At 33.5% G+C, this 23,996-nt stretch overlaps 1 protein-coding gene across 1 annotated transcript in view; it reads left to right on the top strand.

Annotated features, from left to right (window-relative positions):
• The window catches only part of Exoc6 (exocyst complex component 6), a 198,346-nt gene that overhangs the window by 78,481 nt on the left and 95,869 nt on the right, over positions 1 to 23,996 (top strand). Inside the window, exons 10-14 of the mRNA XM_027939970.3 lie at positions 11,717 to 11,763; positions 11,891 to 12,011; positions 13,519 to 13,590; positions 16,823 to 16,920; positions 23,012 to 23,117. Coding sequence (XP_027795771.2) covers positions 11,717 to 11,763; positions 11,891 to 12,011; positions 13,519 to 13,590; positions 16,823 to 16,920; positions 23,012 to 23,117 — 444 coding nt within the window. The remainder of the gene's footprint in view (positions 1 to 11,716; positions 11,764 to 11,890; positions 12,012 to 13,518; positions 13,591 to 16,822; positions 16,921 to 23,011; positions 23,118 to 23,996) is intronic.

Below are 23,996 nucleotides of genomic sequence, written 5' to 3'. Positions count from 1 at the left end.
CAGATCTTCCAAACAAAAGTTGAATAAGGAAACTATAGAACTCAATAACACAATTAATAACCTAGACTTAATTGACATATATAGAATATACCACCCAACATCAAGCAGTTACACTTTTTTTCTCAGCAGCACATGGATCCTTCTCAAAAATAGATCATATATTATGTCACAGGGAAACTCTTAGACAATACAAAGGAGTAGAGATAATACCATGCATCCTATCTGATCATAATGGAATGGAACTGAAAATCAACGATAAAAGAAAGAAGGAAAAAGAATACATCACTTGGAGAATGAACAATAGGTTACTGAATGATCAATGGGTTATAGAAGACATCAAGGAGGAAATTAAAAAATTCTTAGAGATTAATGAAAACACAGACACAACATATCGGAATCTATGGGACACATTGAAAGCAGTTCTAAGAGGAAAATTCATTGCTTGGAGTTCATTCCTTAAAAAAAGAAAAAACCAACAAATAAATGATCTCATACTTCATCTCAAAATCCTAGAAAAAGAAGAGCAAAACAACAGCAAAAGAAGTAGAAGGCAAGAAATAATTAAAATCAGAGCTGAAATTAATGAAATCGAAACAAAAGAAACAATTGAAAAAATTGACAAAACTAAAAGTTGGTTCTTTGAAAAAATAAACAAAATCGACAGACCCTTAGCCATGCTAGCGAAGAGAAGAAGAGAGAGAACTCAAATCACTAACATACGGGATGAAAGAGGCAATATCACAACAGACACTTCAGAAATACAGAAGATAATCAAAAATTATTTTGAATCCTTATACTCCAATAAATTAGAAGATAGTGAAGGCATAGATAAATTTCTTAAGTCATATGATCTGCCCAGATTGAGTCAGGAGGATATAGACAACCTAAACAGACCAATATCAATTGAGGAAATAGAAGAAACCATCAAAAGACTACCAACTAAGAAAAGCCCAGGACCGGATGGGTATACAGCAGAGTTTTACAAAACCTTTAAAGAGGAACTAATACCAATACTTTTCAAGCTACTTCGGGAAATAGAAAAAGAGGGAGAACTTCCAAATTCATTCTACGAGGCCAACATCACCCTGATACCTAAACCAGACAAAGACACTTCAAAGAAAGAAAACTACAGACCAATATCTCTAATGAACCTAGATGCAAAAATCCTCAATAAAATTCTGGCGAATCGGATACAAAAACATATCAAAAAAATTGTGCACCATGATCAAGTAGGATTCATCCCTGGGATGCAAGGCTGGTTCAATATACGGAAATCAATAAATGTTATTCACCACATCAATAGACTTAAAAATAAGAACCATATGATCATCTCGATAGATGCGGAAAAAGCATTCGACAAAGTACAGCATCCCTTTATGTTCAAAACTCTAGAAAAACTAGGGATAACAGGAACATACCTCAATATTGTAAAAGCAATCTATGCTAAGCCTCAGGCTAGCATCATTCTGAATGGAGAAAAACTGAAGGCATTCCCTCTAAAATCTGGAACAAGACAGGGATGCCCTCTCTCACCACTTCTGTTCAACATAGTTCTCGAAACACTGGCCAGAGCAATTAGACAGACGAAAGAAATTAAAGGCATCAAAATAGGAAAAGAAGAACTTAAATTATCACTATTTGCAGATGATATGATTCTATACCTAGCAGACCCAAAAGGCTCTACAAAGAAACTATTAGAGCTAATAAATGAATTCAGCAAAGTGGCAGGATATAAAATCAACACGCATAAATCAAAGGCATTCCTGTATATCAGCGACAAATCCTCTGAAATGGAAATGAGGACAACCACTCCATTCAAAATATCTTCAAAAAAAATAAAATACTTGGGAATCAACCTAACAAAAGAGGTGAAAGACTTATACAATGAAAACTACAGAACCCTAAAGAGAGAAATAGAAGAAGATCTTAGAAGATGGAAAAATATACCCTGTTCATGGATAGGCAGAACTAACATCATCAAAATGGCGATATTACCAAAAGTTCTCTATAGGTTTAATGCAATGCCAATCAAAATCCCAACGGCATTTCTTGTAGAAATAGAGAAAGCAATCATGAAATTCATATGGAAAAATAAAAGACCCAGAATAGCAAAAACAATGCTAAGCAGGAAATGTGAATCAGGCGGTATAGCGATACCAGACTTCAAACTATATTACAGAGCAATAGTAACAAAAACAGCATGGTACTGGTACCAAAACAGGCGGGTGGACCAATGGTACAGAATAGAGGACACAGAAACCAATCCACAAAACTACAACTATCTTATATTTGATAAAGGGTCTAAAAGCATGCAATGGAGGAAGGATAGCATCTTCAACAAATGGTGCTGGGAAAACTGGAAATCCGTATGCAACAAAATGAAACTGAATCCCTTTCTCTCGCCATGCACAAAAGTTAATTCAAAATGGATCAAGGAGCTTGATATCAAATCAGAGACACGCCGTCTGATAGAAGAAAAAGTTGGCTACGATCTACATACGGTGGGGTCGGGCTCCAAATTCCTCAATAGGACACCCATAGCACAAAAGTTAATAACTAGAATCAACAAATGGGACTTACTCAAACTAAAAAGTTTTTTCTCAGCAAAAGAAACAATAAGAGAGGTAAATAGAGAGCCTACATCCTGGGAACAAATCTTTACTCCTCACACTTCAGATAGAGCCCTAATATCCAGAGTATACAAAGAACTCAAAAAATTAGACAATAAGAGAACAAACAACCCAATCAACAAATGGGCCAAGGACCTGAACAGACACTTCTCAGAGGAGGACATACAATCAATCAACAAGTACATGAAAAAATGCTCACCATCTCTAGCAGTCAGAGAAATGCAAATCAAAACCACCCTAAGATACCATCTCACTCCAGTTAGATTGGCAGCCATTATGAAGTCAAACAACAACAAGTGCTGGCGAGGATGTGGGGAAAAGGGTACACTTGTACATTGCTGGTGGGACTGCAAATTGGTGCAGCCAATTTGGAAAGCAGTATGGAGATTCCTTGGAAAGCTGGGAATGGAGCCACCATTTGACCCAGCTATTCCCCTTCTCGGTCTATTCCCTAAAGACCTAAAAAGAGCATGCTACAGGGACACTGCTACATCGATGTTCATAGCAGCACAATTCACAATAGCTAGACTGTGGAACCAACCTAGATGCCCTTCAATGGATGAATGGATAAAAAAAATGTGGCATTTATACACAATGGAGTATTACTCTGCATTAAAAAATGACAAAATCATAGAATTTACAGGGAAATGGATGGCATTAGAGCAGATTATGCTAAGTGAAGCTAGCCAATCCCTAAAAAACAAATGCCAAATGTCTTCTTTGATATAAGGAGAGTAACTAAGAACAGAGTAGGGTCGAAGAGCATGAGAAGAAGATTAACATTAAACAGGGATGAGAGGTGGGAGGGAAAGGGAGAGAGAAGGGAAAAAGCATGGAAACGGAAGGAGACCCTCAGAGTTATACAAAAGTACATACAAGAGGAAGTGAGGGGAAGGGGAAAAATAATACAAGGGGGACAAACGAATGTCAGTAGAGGGGGCAGAGAGAGAAGAGGGGAGGGGAGGGGAGGGGGGGGTGATAGTAGAGGATAGGAAAGGCAGCAGAATACAACAGACACTAGTATGGCAATATGTAAATCAATGGATGTGTAACTGATGTGATTCTGCAATCTGTATATGGGGTAAAAATGGGAGCTCATAACCCACTTGAATCAAATTGTGAAATATGATATATCAAGAACTATGTAATGTTTTGAACAGCCAACAATAAAAAATTAAAAAAAAAAAAAAAAAGTTGCTCCATGGTGACATTGCTTTCAAGTGTCTGGCAGAAGTGAATGTAGATCTTTGCACTTTCATTCCAGAATTAAAGAGTATTCATAGTTAAAGTTTTAAGGAAAATTTAGCAATTCACAGTCAAAAGTAATTACCAGATAAGTGAGAATCATTTACCCCTCACACATCAGACAGCGCACTAATCTCTAGGGTATATAAAGAACTCAAAAAGCTAAGCACCAAAAAAGCCCAAGTAACCCAGTCAATAAATGGGCCAGGGACCTGAACAGACACTTCTCAGAAGAGAATATACAAGCAATCAACAAATACATGAAAAAATGTTCATCATCTCTAGCAATTAGAAAAATTCAAATAAAAACTAAGATATCATCTCATTCCAGTCAGAATGGCAGCTATTATGAAAACAAACAACAGTAAGTGTTGGTGAGGATGTGGGGGAAAAAGTACACTCATACATTGTTGGTGGGACTGCAAATTGGTTCAGCCAATATGGAAAGCAGTATGGATATTCCTTGGAAAACTGGGAATGGAACCACCATTTGACCCAGCTATCCCTCTCCTTGGTCTATACCCAAAGGACTTAAAAACAACATACTACAGGGACACAGCCACATCAATGTTTATAGCAGCACAATTTACAATAGCTAAATTGTGGAACCAACCTAGATGCCCTTCAGTAGAGGAATGGATAAAAAAAAAATTGGCATATATAGACAATGGAATATTACTCAGCAATAGAAGAGAATAAAATCATGGCATTTGCAGGTAAATGGATGGCGTTGGAGAAGACAATGCTAAGTGATGTTAGCCAATCCCAAAAAGCCAAATGCCGAATATTTTCTCTGATGTAAGGTGACTGACTCATAGATGGGTAGGGAGGGGGAGCATGGGAGGAATAGACGAACTCTAGATAGGGCAGAGGGGTGGTAGGGGAAGAGAGGGGGCAGGGGGTTAGCAATGATGGTGGAATGTGATGGACATCATTATCCAAAGTACATGTATGAAGACATGAAAAAAAAAGAATATTGATAACAGAAAAAGGTGGTGAAAGTTACAAACCTTTGAGTATAAAATAACACTATTTAATATGCTTAAAGTAATAAAAAGTAAGCTTTCTAAGAAATATAATAAGGAACAGAAACTACAAAGAATGACCAAACAGATGTGAAGAAAACAGAATATCTAGAAATTAAAGATACATTAACTGAAGTTAAAATGTTATGAATGGGTGTTAACAGTTCATTAATCATTTCTTTGTTGATCTGAAGATATCACCTAGAAAGCATCACAGGGAAATGAAAGAAAAAAAATCAGATGAGAGACATAGAAGATACAAAGATACTAGAGTTCTCATGTGTGTGTGTAAGAAGGGAGTTTCAGAAAGAGAGTAGAACAAATGGGACAGAGGAATATTTGATGATGTATGTCTGATAATTTTTTGAAAGAGATGAGAAATGAAAATTCACAGTCAAGCCCAAAGAATCCTAAATAGATTAAAGAAAAAGAAACATATTCTCAGAAACCCTATAATGAGATTTCAGAATATCAATGTCAAAGATAATGTAGAAGACTGAAAAACATTATCATATTATCTTGATCTCACTGACATTTATTGAATACTTCATCCAAAACAGCAGAATTCATGTATGTTTCAGGTGCACATGGAAGACTCACAAGACAGATCATATTCTGGGCCGTAAAACGAATATCAACATATATAAAAGGCTTGAAATCATACAAAGTTTGTGTTCTATTCACAAGATATTATATGATTCCATGCAATAGAAAAAAGGAATATTAACTCTTAACCTCATTTAGCAATTTAAAAAATGGATCGTAGACCTAAATGTAAGAGCCAAATTTATAAACTTTTAGAAAGAAAGAAAGAAAGGTAAAACCTTTGTGACCTTGGATTGGGCAGCATTTCTTTAGGTAAGATACATAAAGCATGAACGATTTTAAAAATTTGATGAATTGATGTCTGGTATAGTGATGCCACCTGCTTCACTCTTCCTGCTAAGGATTGCTTTAGCTATTCTGGGTCTCTTATTTTTCCAGACGAATTTCATGACTGCTTTTTCTGTTTCTGTGAGGAATGTCATTGGGATTTTGATCAGAATTTCATTAAATCTGTATAGTGCTTTTGGTAGTATGGTCATTTTTATAATATTAATTCTGCCTATCCAAGAGCAAGGTAGATCTTTCCATCTTCTAAGGTCTTCTTTGATTTCTCTCTTTAGGGTTCTGTAGTTTTCATTATATAGATCTTTCACCTCTTTCATTAAGTTGATTCCCAAATATTTTATATTTTTTGAGGCTATTGTAAGTGGAGTAGTTTAAAAACAGTATGGTATTGGCACCAAAACAGACTGGTAGACCGATGATACAGAATAGAAGACACAGAGACTAACCCACAAAATTATAATACCTTATATTAGACAAAGGTGCCAAAAACATGCAATGAAGAAAAGATAGCCTCTCCAACAAATGGTGCTGGGAAAAATGGAAATCCATATGCAACAAAATGAAATTAAACCCCTCTCACCATGCACAAAACTCAAATCAAAATGGATCAAGGATCTAGGGTTAAAACCAGGAATAAAACTATTAAACCTGCATCTAATAGAAGAAAAAGTAGGCCCTAATCTTCATCATCTGTGATTAGGCCCCAACTTCCTTAATAACACTCCTTTGGCACAAAAATGAAAATCAAGAATCAGTAATGGGATGGATTCAAACTAAAAAGTTTCTTCTCAGCAAAAGAAACAATCTGTGAGGTGAATACAGAGCCTACATCTTGGAAGCAAATCTTTACCCTCACATATCAGATAGAGCACTAATCTCTAGGGTGTATAAAGAACTAAAAAAGCTAAGCACCAAAAAAAAAAAAAAACCCAAACAAATAACCCAATTAATAAATGGGCCAAGGACCTGAACAGACACTTCTCAGAAGAGAATATACAATCAATCAACAAATATATGAAAAAAACATTCATCATCTGTAGCAATTAGAGAAATGCAAATCAAAACTAAGATATCATCTCATTCCAGTCAGAATGGCAGCTATTAAGAACACAAACAACAGTAAGTATTGGCGAGGATGTGGGGAAAAGGTACACTTACACACTGTAAATTGGTTCAACCAATATGGAAAGCAGTGTGGAGATTTCTTGGAAAATTGGGAATGGAACCATCATTTGACCCAGCTATCCCTCTCCTTGGTCTATACCCAAAGGACTTAAAAATAGCATACTACAGTACACAGCCACATCAATGTTTATAGCAGTACAATTCAAAATAGCTAAATTGTGATACCACCTAAATGCCCTTCAATAGATGAATAGATAAAAAAAAGTGTGGCATAGATACACAATGGAATATTATTCAGCAATAGAAGAGAATAAAATCATGGCATTTGCAGGTAAATGGATGGAGTTAGAGAAGGTAATGCTAAGTGACGTTAGCCAATCCCCAAAAGCCAAATGCCGAATATTTTCTCTGATATAAGGAGGCTGATTCATAGTGGGGTTGGGAGGCAAAGCATGAGAGGAATTGATGAACTCTAGATAGGGCAGAGAGGTGGGAGGGGAAGGAAGGGGGAATGGATTAGAAATGACGGTGGAATGTGATGGACATTATTATTCAAAGTACATGTATGAAGACATGAATTGGTGTGAATATACTTTTTATACAACCAAAGATATGAAAAATTGTAATACATTCCCTTATCATATATAAATTTAAAAATTAATTAAAAAAATAAAACCCAATAACAGATTATTTTTAAAGAGCTATTATATAGACTGGTCTTATGAGTCATATTATGTCTATTAAAATAATTTTGATATCCTCAAAAACAAACAAACAAAACTTGATGAATTGAATAGCAAAATTAAAAACTTCTGCTGTTCAAAGCCATTGTCAAAATACCCCAGTTAATGAATGGGCAAAAGAACTAAACAGACACTTCTCAAAAGAAGAAATACAAATGACCAATAAATATATGAAAAAATACTCAACATTCCTGTCAATCAGGGAGATGCAAATCAAAAGTATATTGTGATTCCATCTTACCCCAGTTAGAATGGCAGTCATCAAGGATACAAATAATAAATGTAGGAGAGGATGAGGGGAAAAAGGTACACTCGTACATTGTTGGTGGGAATGCAAATTACTATAACCACTTTGGAAAGTAGTATTGATATTCCTCAAAAGACTAGGAATAGAACCACCATATCACGCAGCGATTTCACTATGGGTATTTATCCAAAAGAACTAAAATCAGCATACTATGGTGATACAGGCCTGTCAATGTTTATAGCAGTGTAATTTACAACAGCTAAGTTATGGAATCAGCCAAGGTCCCTATCAGCAGATGAATGGATTAAGAAAATGTGGTATGTACAGAGTGGAGTTTTATTCAGCCATAAAGAAAAATGAAAGAATGGCATTTGCTAGTAAATGGATAACACTAGTGAACATCATGCTAAATGAATTAAGCCACACTCAGAAAGTCAAAGGTCAAATGTTTTCTCTCATCCATGGAAGTTAAAGCAAAGTAAGGGAAAAAGGGGGGCATGGGGGTTTGGAGGTAGGAATCAGATCTCAAAAAAATAAAAGAGAGAAAACAGTGGTGTTACAGGAAAGAGATTGAGGGGAGGGAGGAGGAATGGGAAAAGGGAGGAAAAGAAGGAAATGCAGAATGAATTTGAGGAAATTACAGTATGTACCTATATAAATATACCACAGTGAATTCCATCTTTATGTACATCTATAAAACACCAATTAAGAAATAAATAAATAGGGCTGGGGTTGTGGCTCAGAGGTAGACTGCTCACCTAGCATGTGTGAGGCACTGGGTTCGATCCTCAGCACCACATGAAAATAAAGATATTGTGTCTACCTACAGCTAAAAAATAAATACTTAAAAATAAATAAGTAACAGAAGGAAGATAAGTAGAATAAAGGAGGAAGGATAGGGAGATGGAGGGGGGTGAGCGGGAGAGAGAAAGTGCTAGGGACTGAAATGGAGACAGCTAAATTCCATGTATATGTGATTATGTCAAAATGAACCCCACTATTATGTGTAACTATAATGAACTTATAAAAACATTTTTTAAAAAGGCATTTTCAAGAAAATCAAAAGGCAAGACACACATTTGGAGAAATATTTGCAAAACTCATGTCTAACAAAGGGCTTATATCCAGAATATAAAAATAACATATAATTCAACAGTTAAAAGACAAACAAACTAGCTTTGAAAATGACAATAAAAATTTGAATAGACATTTTATCAAAGATATACAGATGGTAAATAAACACATGAAAAAATGTTCAGTATAATTTTTTGTCAGGAAAATGTAAGCTAAAACCATAGTGAATTGCTATGACATACTTACTAGGATAACTGACTTTAAAAAAATTGATAATACCAAGTGCTGATGAGGATGTAGAACAGTTAGAATTCTATTATACTGTGGTGGGTATAGAAATTACCCTGCCACTTTGAAAAACAGTCTGGCAATTTAAGATAATGAATTATCATAAAACCCTACATCCCCAATCCTAGATTTTTACTCAGAAGAAATGAAAATATGTTTTTATACAGTGGTTCATATGTGAATGTTTATAGTAGTTTTATTAATAAATGTCAAAACTTGAACCAACCTGAATTTCTGTGAACTAGTTGATAAATTGTGGTTAATCCACATGAGTAGATAAACAAATTGTTGCATATCATATAATGCAATACTTCTCAGCAATAAAAAGGAATTGATAAACATAGATAAATGGATACACTTCAAAAGCATTATTCTGAGTAAGAAAATTAGATAATGAAGTTATGTTATTTGACATTTTTGAAAAGGCAAAACTGTGGGACAGAATGGGTTAGTGGTGGTCAAAGACTGGGAGTTGGGCAAATAGTTCACTGCAAAAGGGTATAAAGAAACTTTATGAGCTAAAAATCTAGTTATACTTTTTGATTTTGATAGTGATTACACAACTGTCTACATCTGTCAAAATTTAGTGAACTCTGTAGAAAAAGAGTTGGTTTTATGCTATGTAAATTATATGCCAATAAACTGTACATAAAAACAAAGATAAATCAATCTTAAAATCCTCAGAAGAGATTATTATCAAGTAAACAAGACAATGAAATATTATCAGTGCTGAACAAAAATAACTGTCAACCTAGGAAACAAGGTCAAAGATACATATTTTAAACAAAGAAAAGCAGAACTTAAGGAAAATTTAAAAGAAAAGGAAAAAGGAAAGTGAGACCATGTGGAAGATAGGAGATGTGAGGAGGAATGAATAGTGAAGAAAGTATAAATATGTAGATAAACCTATGTTGACGGTACAAAATTTTCAATAAGATATTATGGACTTAAGATGGAATTAAAATACAAAATAATAACATAAACATTAGAATGAGATTGGAGTTAATGAAAGTGTCTGAATTGTCCAGAAGAGCAGCAAAAATGTTTGACTAATTTTAGAGTTTGATTACTTACAGATATATAATGTGGTGTTTAGGGTAATTTCTAAAGGAATAAAAACCAAGTATATACTTTCATATAATACAAGATAAAGCCTATAATGATAAAAAAATAAAATATATGTGTGTCTTAGAGTTGTTAAAAATTATAATTATAAACCTGTGTGCACTTAATAACATTGATTGGAAATATTTAAAGCAAATTTGCCATAATTACAAGGAGAAGTGGAAAAATCCACAAGCATGGTAGATTTTCAGTTGTCTCAGTATCTTGAAAGCCAAGTGGACAGAGTGCCAGTAAGAATATACAGTACACTTAAGAGGCTTGATCTAATGGAACATAGAGAACCCTATTTCAACAGTTGCACATACATATATATACTCTTTTAGAGTACACATGGGATAATAAAAAACATTTTTAATTACATTCTGTATAGAATAAAGCAAGTATCAAGGAATATCAAACATTTGGTGTCATTGTAAACTATAGTTTCTGAGCACAGTATTTTTTAAGTTAGAAGGTATTAACAGTCTTCTCCCTGCAAAAATTGAAAAAAAAAAGGCCCAGAAATTTGAAAATTTGATCACATTTATGAAATATGCAAATATATAATTTGAACAATAGAAATATGAAATATTTTCTACCAGCAAGTTTTTATCAATGACAAGTCAGGTGATCAAATGTTTTCTTTTATGCCTTTTGTTAAAATGATAAACAATGGGCAAATGTAGACTATTTTTAAGAAGTTAAACTTGTTATATGAAAAGGCACTAAAAGTTTTTTTTTGGCGGGGGAAGTTCCTGGGGATTGAACTCAGGGGCACTTGACCACTGAGCCACATCCCCAGCCCTATTTTGTATTTTTGTTTAGAGACAGGGTCTCACTGAGTTGCTTAGCATCTCACTTTTGCTGAGGCTGGCTTTGAACTCAAAATCCTCCTGCCTCAACCTCCTGAGTACTGGGATTACAAGTGTATGCCACTGCATCAGGCACTAAAAGTTCTTTTTGGCAGAAGATGTAATGTTCTGATTATTGTTTGAAAAGCATTATCCTGCAGCTATATGAGAATATACCATAGGAGGCAAGGCTGGAAGCTAGGGAGACTAGGTAGGAAAATGATGCGTTAACCCAAGTAAGAGATGATGGTAGTTTCAACTTGGGTGCTGAGAGGGGGTTCTGAAATCCTATTTACTTTTAACTTATTTAATGTCTTATCTTCTTTCATATGTAAGCACTTTTTGTTATTTACATGTGTATTTCTGGTACCTAAAAATATATGTAGCATACAGTAGGCTGTCAATAAATATTTGTTAGTGAAGTTGTAGTAATTTGGAACCTTTATATCACTGGTATTTATTGGTTTAAATGGTTTTTGTTTTTCATTTAAAGCATGAAACAGTTGATGGCTATAGAAGATATTTCACTCAAATTGTAGGGTATGTATCTAATATGGAAGCAACTATTATTAATTTTAATTATGTTAAACATAAGAAATAAACATTTTCTATTTGGGCTTTTAAAAAAATTTTTTAACACATGCTGTGTTGGTAATTGCTATTCTAGGTTCTTTGTTGTGGAAGATCATATTTTACATGTAACTCAAGGATTAGTAACCAGGACATACACTGATGAACTTTGGAACATGGCCCTCTCAAAGATAATTGCTGTCCTTAGAGCTCATTCAGTAAGTCAGACAATTTTTGTTACTAAAATTTTAATTCGGTTACTTCAAGAACTTTGGAGTTACACAATTCAAAGGAAAACTGTACTTCCATCTTTCTGCATTTTTTTGATAATTTCTTCAATTTGAAAGCAGTAATGTTAGGCCTTTATGTTTCTGGTAATATCACTCTGGATTTTGCAACTGACGGGGGCTTCCCAAGACATTTTTATTCTAGCATTATAGAAAATGAAGAATTAAGCTGGTCTCATTAGTCTCAACTGACCTCTTTATTGGATCACTGAAAAGCACCATGAAGAAAGGATTTTTAATTATCATTCCAAATTCTTTGTTTCCAAAATAAGCTCCACCATTAAAACTCAATAGAACTTGTTTTTCAATGTTTATAATTTGCAGTAGTACACTACAATTATGAATTTATGAAAAATTTTCAGTTTTAAAAAGTTGAACTCATTTGAAATAATGAACCTTTGTGTAATGAGAAGTTTTTATGGACTAAAATTGAGCAAATATTTTCCTAAGGCTTTTTGTGGAAATCATAAATATGTTAGTGTCATAAGCAAGATTGAAATTAAAAATTGGTCACTGTAGAGTTTTCTTTAATAAGACAGTCTAAACTGTCTTAGTTTACTAACCCTCAGTAAAATATCACCGTATTCAAATTTTATAATCTGATATTTATAATAATTTTATTATTGATTAAATAGAGATTTAAAATATCTTGAGGGAGGATTAATTATCATATATAATATTTAGATTGTAAACACACTACATTTTTATTTATCAGGAATCTAGATGCACTATCCTATGAACTGGAACTTTTTCTGACATATTAATAAAGAGTAATACTTTTTTTTTTGTGGGGGGGGTGGGTGTTGGAGATCAAACCCAGGACCTCACACGTGCTAGGGAAGTGCTCTACCACTGAATAATACATTTTATCAGATCAGCTCTAAGTATATAAAATTATGGTATGTTTCCTATTAATTCCATGACATTAAATGTTAAATTATATTATTAAATGCAATATATCATGTTCAGAATCTCATTAAATGCTGTTAAAAAATAATCCCAGATATTTTAATTGTTATTCTTATGTTAAAAAAATACATTATATCTTTTTATAAGAAGGGGAATAAATGAATGAAAACTAAAAATGCATGGTCTATATTAAATCCATTGTGTCAGTTTAAAATAACTAGTTTCTTAAAATCTTAAAAATTTTATAAATATAAGTATTATTGTTTTGTCCAAGGTTTATCATGTGCAAATTTCAGAAAAAAATACAGTTACTTTAAATATCTCCCTAAAAATTTATACCAAGTAGAAGAAGCCAGCTGTGGATCTGATTAATAAAGATTTTAATTTTATTGTGAAGTCTATTAAATTAAAAGAAACTTTTTTGGGGTTCTTATTTCTTAATTTTTAATTAAATGTCTCTGTCTTCCCCCCACCCTCCCACCCTGTGTTGTGTTTCCATCTCCACACTAACCCATCCTTGTTCCCTCAGTCTTATTGCACTGATCCTGATCTTGTTCTGGAGCTGAAGAATCTCATTGTAATTTTTGCAGATACTTTGCAGGTGAGTAATAACCTAACGTTCAATTAATGGCTGTTTTGAGCACTTAAAGACATACAAAATACAGAGCATGCTCATTTATTTTATTGTGGATTAATGGTAGTAAATAGGTAGTAATAAATGTTTACTTATGTATTAGCATTCTCCTATTACCTCAAACTATTCATACCACTTCCTTCTAAAATAACAGAGAATTGATTGCATTTTTGTTTTTATGCTTAAACTTATGGGATTTTATGGTTAGAATTAAGTTTTTTTATTAAACACAGGCTAGCATTTTTGTAAGTATGAAACAGCTATATTTGCATATTGTTAGATATGCAACAAAAAGGAGTTTTTGTCAGAATGTGAATTAACTATATTATTAAGTACAGTGTTTAGGTCAATTGGCATCTTGCTATGGGTGATAATTTGTCAGTGTAGTTTAACAACATTGATTTATCTTCTGGTACAAGCTCCTTATCTCTTTGTAGATCATTACAAACAGTTTTTGGATTGGCACTTTCAGAACGACTAAATCTAGAGTATTTGACATGGTTCTAAGGACCTTTGCAGGAAATCAAAGAAAACTGGAAAATTGTTGCATTGGAAAAGCAGCAGTGATGGTTATGTAAATCCTTGCCAGGGATACCTTTCTAATCTTACTACTTTAAAATAAGATTAAGGAGGACACCAGTTCTTTTCACTTATTCAGAAATGCTGCAGTTTTCATTTTGCTGAAAATTGACAGACTTATTATTTGGAGGATTTTTATCTGGCTTGTAAATTTAAACCTATTGAAGAATGGACCTGTCTTTTTCATTAAAACCAGTTAAGGAATGTCATATAATTTTTTTCTGGTACTAGGGATTCAATCTAGGGATGCTTTACCATGAGCTGCATCCCCACTCCTTCTAATGTTTTTTATCTTGAGACAAAGTCTCATAAAATTGCTGAAGCCTATCTGGAACTTGTAATCCTTCTGTCTCAGCTGCCCAAGTAGTAGGGATTACAAGCATGTGCCACTGCACCCAACTAATTTTTAGTTTTTTAAATTGGCCATCTTAAGGAAATTTTGCTTTTTAAAGTACCAGTGTTTTATCATTTAAAACAAGGTGACTAAACAATAAAATAAAAAGTAACACCAGCACATTTCTAGTTCTGCTTACTGACTGTTAGGCAAATTGAAAGTAAACATAGATTGATTTATTCATTAACACTTTTTAAGCATCCTTTTAGCAGTTATTTGATATATAAAATGGTGGAGCCATAGAAATTAGTAAGAAAGTATGGGCATAGAAATCCTTAGTTTTAATAAATTCAATTTACTTGTAAACAAATAATGAATTTAATAAACAATATAATAAAACAATATGTTAAAGAGCACTAGCTCACAGAAGATAGAATGACTAATTTTGATTCCAGGAGTTGGGGAAGGCTATATACAGAGAGTTGAAATTTAAGCTAGATTTTGAAGGATGAGTTCAGCAAGCTGATAGGAAGGAAAGGACATTAAGAGAAAAGCATGTGCAAAGTATAGATCTAGTTTGGGATGGTGAATTCGAGACTGATTTAGCAACTTGATTATGTTAGAAACTAGTATGTGGGTATGAGCAAGGAAGTACAAATAGTGGTGATGAAATTGATGAAGTAGTTTAAATTAGATTGTGGCAGGTCTTGTGGGAGGGAGTTTAGTAAATCTTTTTTACTTTTTAGGGGGAATGGTATGATTGGGTTTGCACTTTTGAATGGTTGGTAATTTTGAGGGTTGAGAATCTATTCAGTTGAAATAGGTGGGTGTGATTTTAGTTTAGGAAACCCTTACAATGGCCTATGCAAGGGATGTGAAGGACCTGAAATAATTCAGTTTTCCTGGGAATATTTCTAGAAGAACGAAAGATTTGAAGGAGATTTGTGAAGGAGGAAAAAATGAAGTTTTCGGTGACTGATTAAATATATATAAGGGAGTTTAGGTGATTTTAAAGTTTTTCTCTTGAAAAACTGTATTGATGATAGAATTATTACCATAGATAGAAAGTAAGAAGACACATGGTTTAGTTAGAAAGGGAGAAAATAAGTTAATTTTAATGTGATTGTTGGCTAACTGAGTGGATTTTCTAACAAGATGTTGTAATTTATTGGAATTAATTGTCTGGAATTTAGAGAGGTCTAGCTAGACATATGGATTCAGAATAATCAGAAAAATAGTGATTAAAGTCATTAGAGTTAATATTGCTCTAGAGAATTAAAAGAAAAAGTAGAAGGACAGTGATAGAAATTAAACAAGGAACTGGAAGGATTGTTTATAGATGTAAAGAACAAGGAGAGTAAGGTGGTGTTACAGAATTCAAAGCAGAGGAGTTTCAAGGAAGAGGTCTCCCTTGAGATCATGGAATTTTATATTTAAGAGATAATCTTTCACATTGTTGAGCAGTTTAAATAAAGGAGTAGGAATGGGAATTAGATTGCATTAGGGGTGGCCATAAAAGAAGCGAAAGGGAAACACTTAGGAACCACAGAAATTTCAGAGAGGACTTTTTTGGTCTCTTTGTTGTTCTTAGTTTAAAGATGGGAGACAATTTAGCATGTTTATTTAGCTAAGGGAAAGGAGCTAGGGAAAACTGAAGACATAATAGACTAAGTAGATAATCCATGGAATAGTTCTTACAGAAAGAGATAAAATCAAGAACAGAGATGAAGGAAAAACCTTGGAGAGGAAAAGGGACAACTCTGCAAAGTAAGAAAAGATGTCTGGCCCCAGAATGGGTAGGATTTCAGTGAGCTCGGAGTATAAAGGACTGAAGTTTAGGGAGTACATATGTAATTAATGGAAAGATACAAATTTTCCTTATAAGCAAAAAAGTAAATCTGAAATTGAAGGTACAAAAGGAAGTTACCATTTTCCAGACAAATTTGTTCCTTTTCCTTTTGTTTACTCTTTAGGTACAGAGCTATGTAGAATATTAATCTTGAACTCTTTCCCATCTTGACTCTTTAATACTTTTTGAGGCTAACACTGAAGTCCTGACTGAAAAGAGAGAAGTGGAAAAAAATTTCCAGTCCTTTAAAACTCTTTGTGGACCTCTATCTTAATGCAATTCAGTAGAAAGTTTAAAAATCATTGTATGCTTTCAGAGTGACATACAACGTGCTTTAGTGAACTCTTCCAAATGATTCTTTAGTGTTCCCACCATTTTTTATAAATATTTTTATACATTTGTTTATCTGCTTTTTTGTTTCTTTTTTGGTATTTTAGGGTTATGGTTTTCCAGTGAACCGACTTTTTGACCTTTTATTTGAAATAAGAGATCAATATAATGAAACACTGCTTAAGAAATGGGCTGGAGTTTTCAGGTTAGTCTAAGCCATGTGCCTTAATGTAGTGAATAAGTTTGTCAAATGCTTAATCAATTGATTTTGCATATAGCCCCCAAAAATGCTTATAATCAATTTCTAATATGGTAAAGTACACATAAAATTGACCATTTTAATCATTTTAAAATGTACAGGTCAGTGTTGTTAAGTATATTTACCTTGTTGCAACCATTGCCACCATCTATCTCTAGAAACTTTTTATTTTCTCAAACAGTAATTCTGTACCCACTAGACAATAACTCCCATTTCTTCTTTTCTCAGCTCCTGGCAGTACCACCATCCTCTAAAATTTCATTTATCTCTAAAATTTAACTGTTTTAGGTAACTCATGTAAGTGGAACCATACAATATTTGTCCTTTTGTGTCTGGATCATTTTACTTAGCATAATATCATGAAGGTTCATTCACAGTGAATATATTAATTAGAATTTCATTCCTTTTTAAGGCTGAATAATGTTCCATTGTTTCTTTTTACCACATGTTGTTTTTCCATTCACTTGTTGATGGACATTTAGGTTGTTTCTATTTTTTAGCTATTGTGAGTAATGCTATTGTGAACATTCCTATACATATATCTGTTTGAGTTCCTACTTTTAATCTTTTTGAGTTTATACCCAGGATACGGTAAATATATCATTTTTTGAGAAACTGCCATACTGTCTTCTATAGTGACTATTAGTGACTATACCATTTAGAATCAATTTTTAATTATACTTACTTTTAGTTCTAATATCTGTAATTTTTCAGCAAATAATTAGATACCTAAAAGTCTATGAATATTCAAAGGAATTTCATATATGAAACTGAAATTTATAGCCATTAAATTTGGTTTGGGGAAATTTTTTTATTTTTTTTAACAAATAACCTAAGTAGATTAAGAATTGTGGAGACTGTAAATAGGAAAATTGCCTTTACTATAACCACTTACCTGAAGACATGGATTAAAGTATTTTAATATCTGTGAGACTTTGCATTGCCATGAAAAGAGAAATCTGCCCTTGCTTTTACTTACTGAAAGCTTTCCTCCCTCCCTCTTCCTACCTTCCTGTCTTCTCTCTTCCTTTTTACTTTGTTCCTCCTTTTCTCACTCTTTCCCTCCCTCTCTTTCTCTTTCAGAAAAAAAAGTCGATCTTGAGATCTTCTAGGTTGTCCAAAATATGATAAAAGTAATATGTCGATAATGTCTGATGATTTTAAATTAAAAATACCAGCTTAACACTTACCCCAACAGTTTGTAGGGAAATTAACCTTCCGAATTCTATAATAGAAATCTTATTAATTGGTGATATACATATTAAAATTATATTTATATTGTATCATATTTATAAGATGATACATTTATATTAAAATTAAAATAAACTAAATAGATTCTTATTTGAGCTTATTGTGTTAACATTTTTTAGGAGTAATACTGTCAAGATGATGTCTTGGTTGAAATAATTGACAATACTGATAAGTCCATATTATTATCATCAATTTTTTATATTATTTAAGAGATACAATAGTGCTTATTAATAGAGGCAGTTATCTATAACATATACTATGATATGATGTGATATAATATCTTTTTTTAATACCTTTATTTCATTTATTTATTTTTTGGTGCTAAGGATCGAACCCAGGGCCCTGCAAGTGCTAGGCGAGTGCTCTACCACTGAGCCACAACTCTAGCCCCATGATATAATATCTTTATACTTGTAAAATCTTAGAGTTGTTATTTATTTGGCCTCTTCAGAAGAAAGTTTGAGATTTTATAATTGTTGCTGGATTATATTGAGCCAGACATTCTCTTTTATCTATCTTAAGACTTCTAGCAGTGACATTACTCCCCCAAATTAAGGAAATCAGGAAGTACCTTTTCTTTGGAAAGCTAAGGAGTTCATTCAAATAGAGTTAAGATGAACTTTATTCTTCAAAGTAATAGTGGAGGAGAACAAATGATAGTTTACAGATTGTAATACATAATTCTCAACATCATTGTAGGTCACATTTTTTGCCTAAATTTTTTGGAAATAGTAAAGTTTTAGCTTGGCTTGACTTACCCTGATTTATATCTTCAAATATTTTACAAGTAGTGAATTGACAATCTAACAGTAAAATGGGGGAAAAAGTAAAAATTTTCATCAGTACTGAATAATTAAAACTCTACCATATCCATGGCAGAATTTATAATTTCACTACTAGTATACTTTATCTATATGTAGTTCTCTCTGACCACATTGTGAGTACCAATGTTTTATTAATTTTTTATACATTTTATATACCCATACTTTTTATTTATTATTTTTTTTTTACAGAGAGAGAGAGAGAGAGAGAGAGAGAATTTTTTAATATCTATTTTCTAGTTTTCAGCAGACACAACATCTTTGTTTGTATGTGGTGCTGAGGATCGAACCCGGGCTGCACGCATGTCAGGCGAGCGCGCTACCACTTGAGCCACATCCCCAGCCCTATTTATTATTATTATTATTATTACCAGTGATTGTATCGAGGGGCACTTAAACATTGAGCCCTTTCCCCAGCCCATTTTAATATTTTATTTTGAAACAGGGTCTTACTAAGTTGCTGAGGCTGACCTTGAACTTGCAATCTTCCTGCCTTAGCCTCTGAAGCTGCTGGAATTGCAGGTGTGTTCCACCACACCTGGCTATTTATTTATTATTCTTAGTTGACAAATAATAATTGTTTATATTTATGGAACATAATGTGATGTTTTAATAATATATTATTGATGATTAAATCAAACTAACATACCCATTGTATATGTGTGTGTGTGTGTGTATTTTTGGTACCAGGAATTGAATCCAGAAGTGCTTAATCACTGAGCACATACCCAGCTCCTTTGTTTTATTTTTTCTTTTGAGATAGGGTCTTGTTTGCTAAGTTGCTTAGGGCCTTGATATGTTGCTGAGGCTGACTTTGCTCCTCCTGCCTCAGCCTCCTAAGCCACCATGCCCAGCTATACTCATCATCTTATATGCATACTTTTTTGTAGTGCAAGTATTTAAAATCTACTCTCTTAGCTGTTTGGAAACACATGCCACATAATTAATAATAGTCACCTTGCTGTGCAACAGATCTCAAAAACTTATTTTTCCTCTCTAACTGCAACTTCATACCCTTTGACCAACATCTCATCTCACCCCTTGTCTCTAGTAAAGAGGGGTAACCACCCTCCAGTAGCTACCTATTCTATTCTCTACTTTTTATGAGTTTGGTTTTTTTAAGATTCTACAAGCGAGATCCTTAGTACTTGTCTTTCTTTGCCTGGTTTATCTCACTTATATCCTAAAAGTTTGTTCATTTTATTGCAAGTGACAGAATTTCCTTTATTTTTAAGGTCAAATGGTTCCAATGTATATATGTACCACATTTTCTTTCTTGCTGTTGAGTTCCTTTTATTTTTTTATATTAATCTCTTACCAGATTTATCAGATGTATATAAGCAACTATTTTCTCAATCTAAGTTGTTCCTTCACTCTTGTTTCCTGTGCTGTGCAGAAGCTTTTTAGTTTGATGTAGTCCCATTTGTCTACTTATGCTTTTGTTGTTTGTGCTTTTAAGATTATATCCAAAATATCATTGCCCAGACCAGTGTTGTGGAGCTATTTATATATTCTTGATTACTTAGCCCTCATGCACTGTTTTGCACAGAATAGGCACTCATTGTATGTTTGTAGAATTTGGTACTATAACTTTAGTCCTATAACTTGCTTTTTAATCTTTTTACTTTATTTTTAAACAATATTTAGAATGGAATAGAATAAATGGAAGCTTCTCACTATGTTTTAAGTGAACTATGCCTTACTTTGTGTGCCATCATGATTTACAAACCCGTGTCTATATTTCTATCCTGTTATTAAGACCTAAGAATAAATTTTTATCAAAAAATTGGGTAGTGGACATCATCCACTACCCAAACCACACATTTCTCTATGTGCCTTATCTCAACAAAATGTCTCTGATGAGTTATGTATCATTTATTCATTTGCCCTCTCTAGAAACCAGATTTGTCATAAATATATTCTCTTTCACAATCCTATTTAATTTTAGGTCCTGTATATTCTACTTTTTTAAAAGCACTTGTTTATGCTACCTTTTTCTGCCTTCTCTACTATAGTTTTAAGTCAAACCCTCCTCACCTTTTATTTAGGTTATTCCTCAGTCTTTCTAACTGGTCTTTTTGTACTCATTATTGGCCTTTTTCCAATTTGTTCTCCCATATAGTAGCAATCTTCCTATGACATTCTCCTTCCTAAAACCTTTATTACCTCAAGGATAAAGTCTATGTACCTGAGTTTGTCAAGCTGCTCAACCTCGTCTTTCAACATATGCCTAATAAACTTTAGACTCCGGCAGTATCTCAATACCTATTGTTTGACACCACCTGATATTTATACTTTTTCACTCTTTATGCCTTTGAACATATGTTCCTCTGTCCCAAATGCTTTTCTCCCATAATCTCATCAGTAGTGTTTCTTTTCATCTTTCATCTACAGAGTCCATAGTTCTTCTGTAGAATTTCCCATGAGATATTCCTCCACCTGCTCTCATAGTTACTTCTTCCCTTGTCCTGTTTTTGATTCTTGTAACTATTATATGTAAAACATCTCATTATATACATAATTTGTATATCTGTCTCTTGTATTTGGTTCAAGGACAGGGATCTGGCTTTTTGTGGGGGAGTGGTGCTGGGGATTGAACTCAGGGGCACTCAACCACTGAGCCACATCCTCAGCCGTATTTTGTATTTTATTTAGAGACAGAGTCTCACTGAGTTACTCAATGCCTCGCTTTTGCTGAGGCTGGCTTTGAACTTGCTATCTTCCTGCCTCAGCTTCCCGAGCCATGGGGATTACAGATGTGCACCACCATGCCTGGCCAGGATCTTGCTTTTATCTTTATGAAGTAAGGAATTTTCATCACAGTTCAAAGCCTAGAATATACTAGGTATAGTAAATATTTAACCAAATTGTTGAATAAAAATAAGTTACTGGGGATGGGACTGTAGTTCAGTGGTAGAGCGCCTGCCTCGCACATGTGAGGCACTGGGTTCAGTCTTCAGCACCACATAAAAATAAATAAATAAAGATATTGTGTCCATCTACAAATAAATATATATATATATATATATAATTAATTGAACAGCAGCAGCTACCTTAGGATAGGCTGTATTATGCTGCAGCTACAGAAAAGTAACAAAACCCCCCAAATCTCTACACAATTTCTTATTTATACTGAAGTCTACAGTGGGTTTAGTAATCAGAGATCCAAGCTATTTATATTTGTGATTCTGCCTCCTCAACATATTGCTTCCCTTGTCACTATGGGGAGGAGGGTTACACAGTTGGCTCATAAATACTTTAGACTCAAAGTATCCCTTCCGTTCATAGCCAGTGACAACAACTAGTTATGTGGTCCTTCCTAACTGTAGGGGGGCTGTGTAGGGGAGCACATGAATAGGTGATCAGTAGTACATGTCTCTGTCTCACTAACTATAAAAGGTCCTTTATAATCACAACATTATGAGAGACTAAATAAATATAATATTTGGTTCATCAAGTGCTCTAGTTGGGAAGAGAGAAGGCACAAGACAATTTGAAAACTGTATCAAAAAATCTGATTGGTCTTGGGGTTCTGGCTAGTGGTAGAGCGCTTGTCTCACACATGTGAGGCACTGGTTTCAATTCTCACCACCACATAAAAATTAATTAATTAAAGGTATTATGTTCATCTACAACTGAAAATATTTTTAAAAATCTGATTTGAATATGCTTCATCTCGTGGATATGTTTTTAATGCCAATGATGAACTTCTTGTTCAGACTATATCTTAAGAATTGTTCTAGACAAGAAAACTAAAAGTACTGACAGGATATAACACATGGATTTTGAGAGACAAGACTTATACTGGATTTTAGAATTGTAGATGATTAGACAGTATTTTCCTATTTGGACTTGTAACTGACAAATAAAAAATGCTTTTGTTGTAGTTGGGCTCTTAAGATACTGTCTTATAATGCTTTAATGATATATTTTCTAATAATTTTTTAATTCTCCTTTCTTAACAGGGATATTTTTGAAGAAGATAATTATAGCCCCATCCCTATTGTCAGTGAAGAAGAATATAAAATAGTCACCAGCAAGTTTCCCTTTCAAGATCCAGACCTTGAGAAGGTATGAATTAGTTTTTAATTTAAGAATTAAAAAAAAATAAATTCATGATCTGTATTATGACATAAAATTAACCTGATATTTTAAGTAAGAATGGCTTTTTGGAACAATTTTTTGGTTGTATTATTTGAGAAAATTTTTTATATTTTGTTAACTTTTAAAGATTATGCTATTATTCTACTATTTTGATGAAAAGAAGAAGGGCTTTCCTGGGGATGCTAGAAGGAAATGTTATCCCAAATGTTAGGTGGATTCTTATGGCAAGTACTTACGTTGAGTGAATTCCAAGTTATATATACTAAATGTTGAATGAATTATTTTAATAAGAATAAATTGAGGGAAAGAGAAGAGAATTTCTTTGAAATATTCAGCACTGTGGAAGATCTTATTGTGGCTTTTTAAAGGAAGTATAGTTCTATAAAAATTTTATCTTGGTTAAGTAAAAGATACATGGAGGCAATAGCTCCTTGCATATTTCCTCTGGAAGAAGGGATATATTTTTAGAGTCAAGATACCTAAATAAAAGACAGGGTAGAGAAAGGAAGTAGATCAATATGAGGGATATTCTGGGTTACACATGAGTGCATACACACACACACACACACACACACACAATTACAATTATCCAGTGTTGCTGGAGAGACTCAAATCTTATGAGATTTGAATATGAATATGAATAGCATATTTCCTACAGCTGTCACCTATTTTATTTTCTTTATTTTTGTTTTTGCTTCTTTTCTTTTTTTTTTCAGTTCTTTATAAATTCAGTGCTTTCCTACTTTTTTTGTGTTTGGTACCAGGGTTTGAACCCAGGTGCACTTAACCACTGAGCCATATCCCCAGCCCTTTTTTTCTTTTGAGACAGGGCCTTGCTAAGTTGCT

The sequence above is a fragment of the Marmota flaviventris genome, chromosome 4 (assembly GCF_047511675.1).
Source record: "Marmota flaviventris isolate mMarFla1 chromosome 4, mMarFla1.hap1, whole genome shotgun sequence".
NCBI lineage: Eukaryota > Metazoa > Chordata > Mammalia > Rodentia > Sciuridae > Marmota > Marmota flaviventris.
The sequence above is the reverse complement of the archived record's forward strand: the minus strand, read 5'-3'. Positions and strand labels throughout refer to the sequence as shown.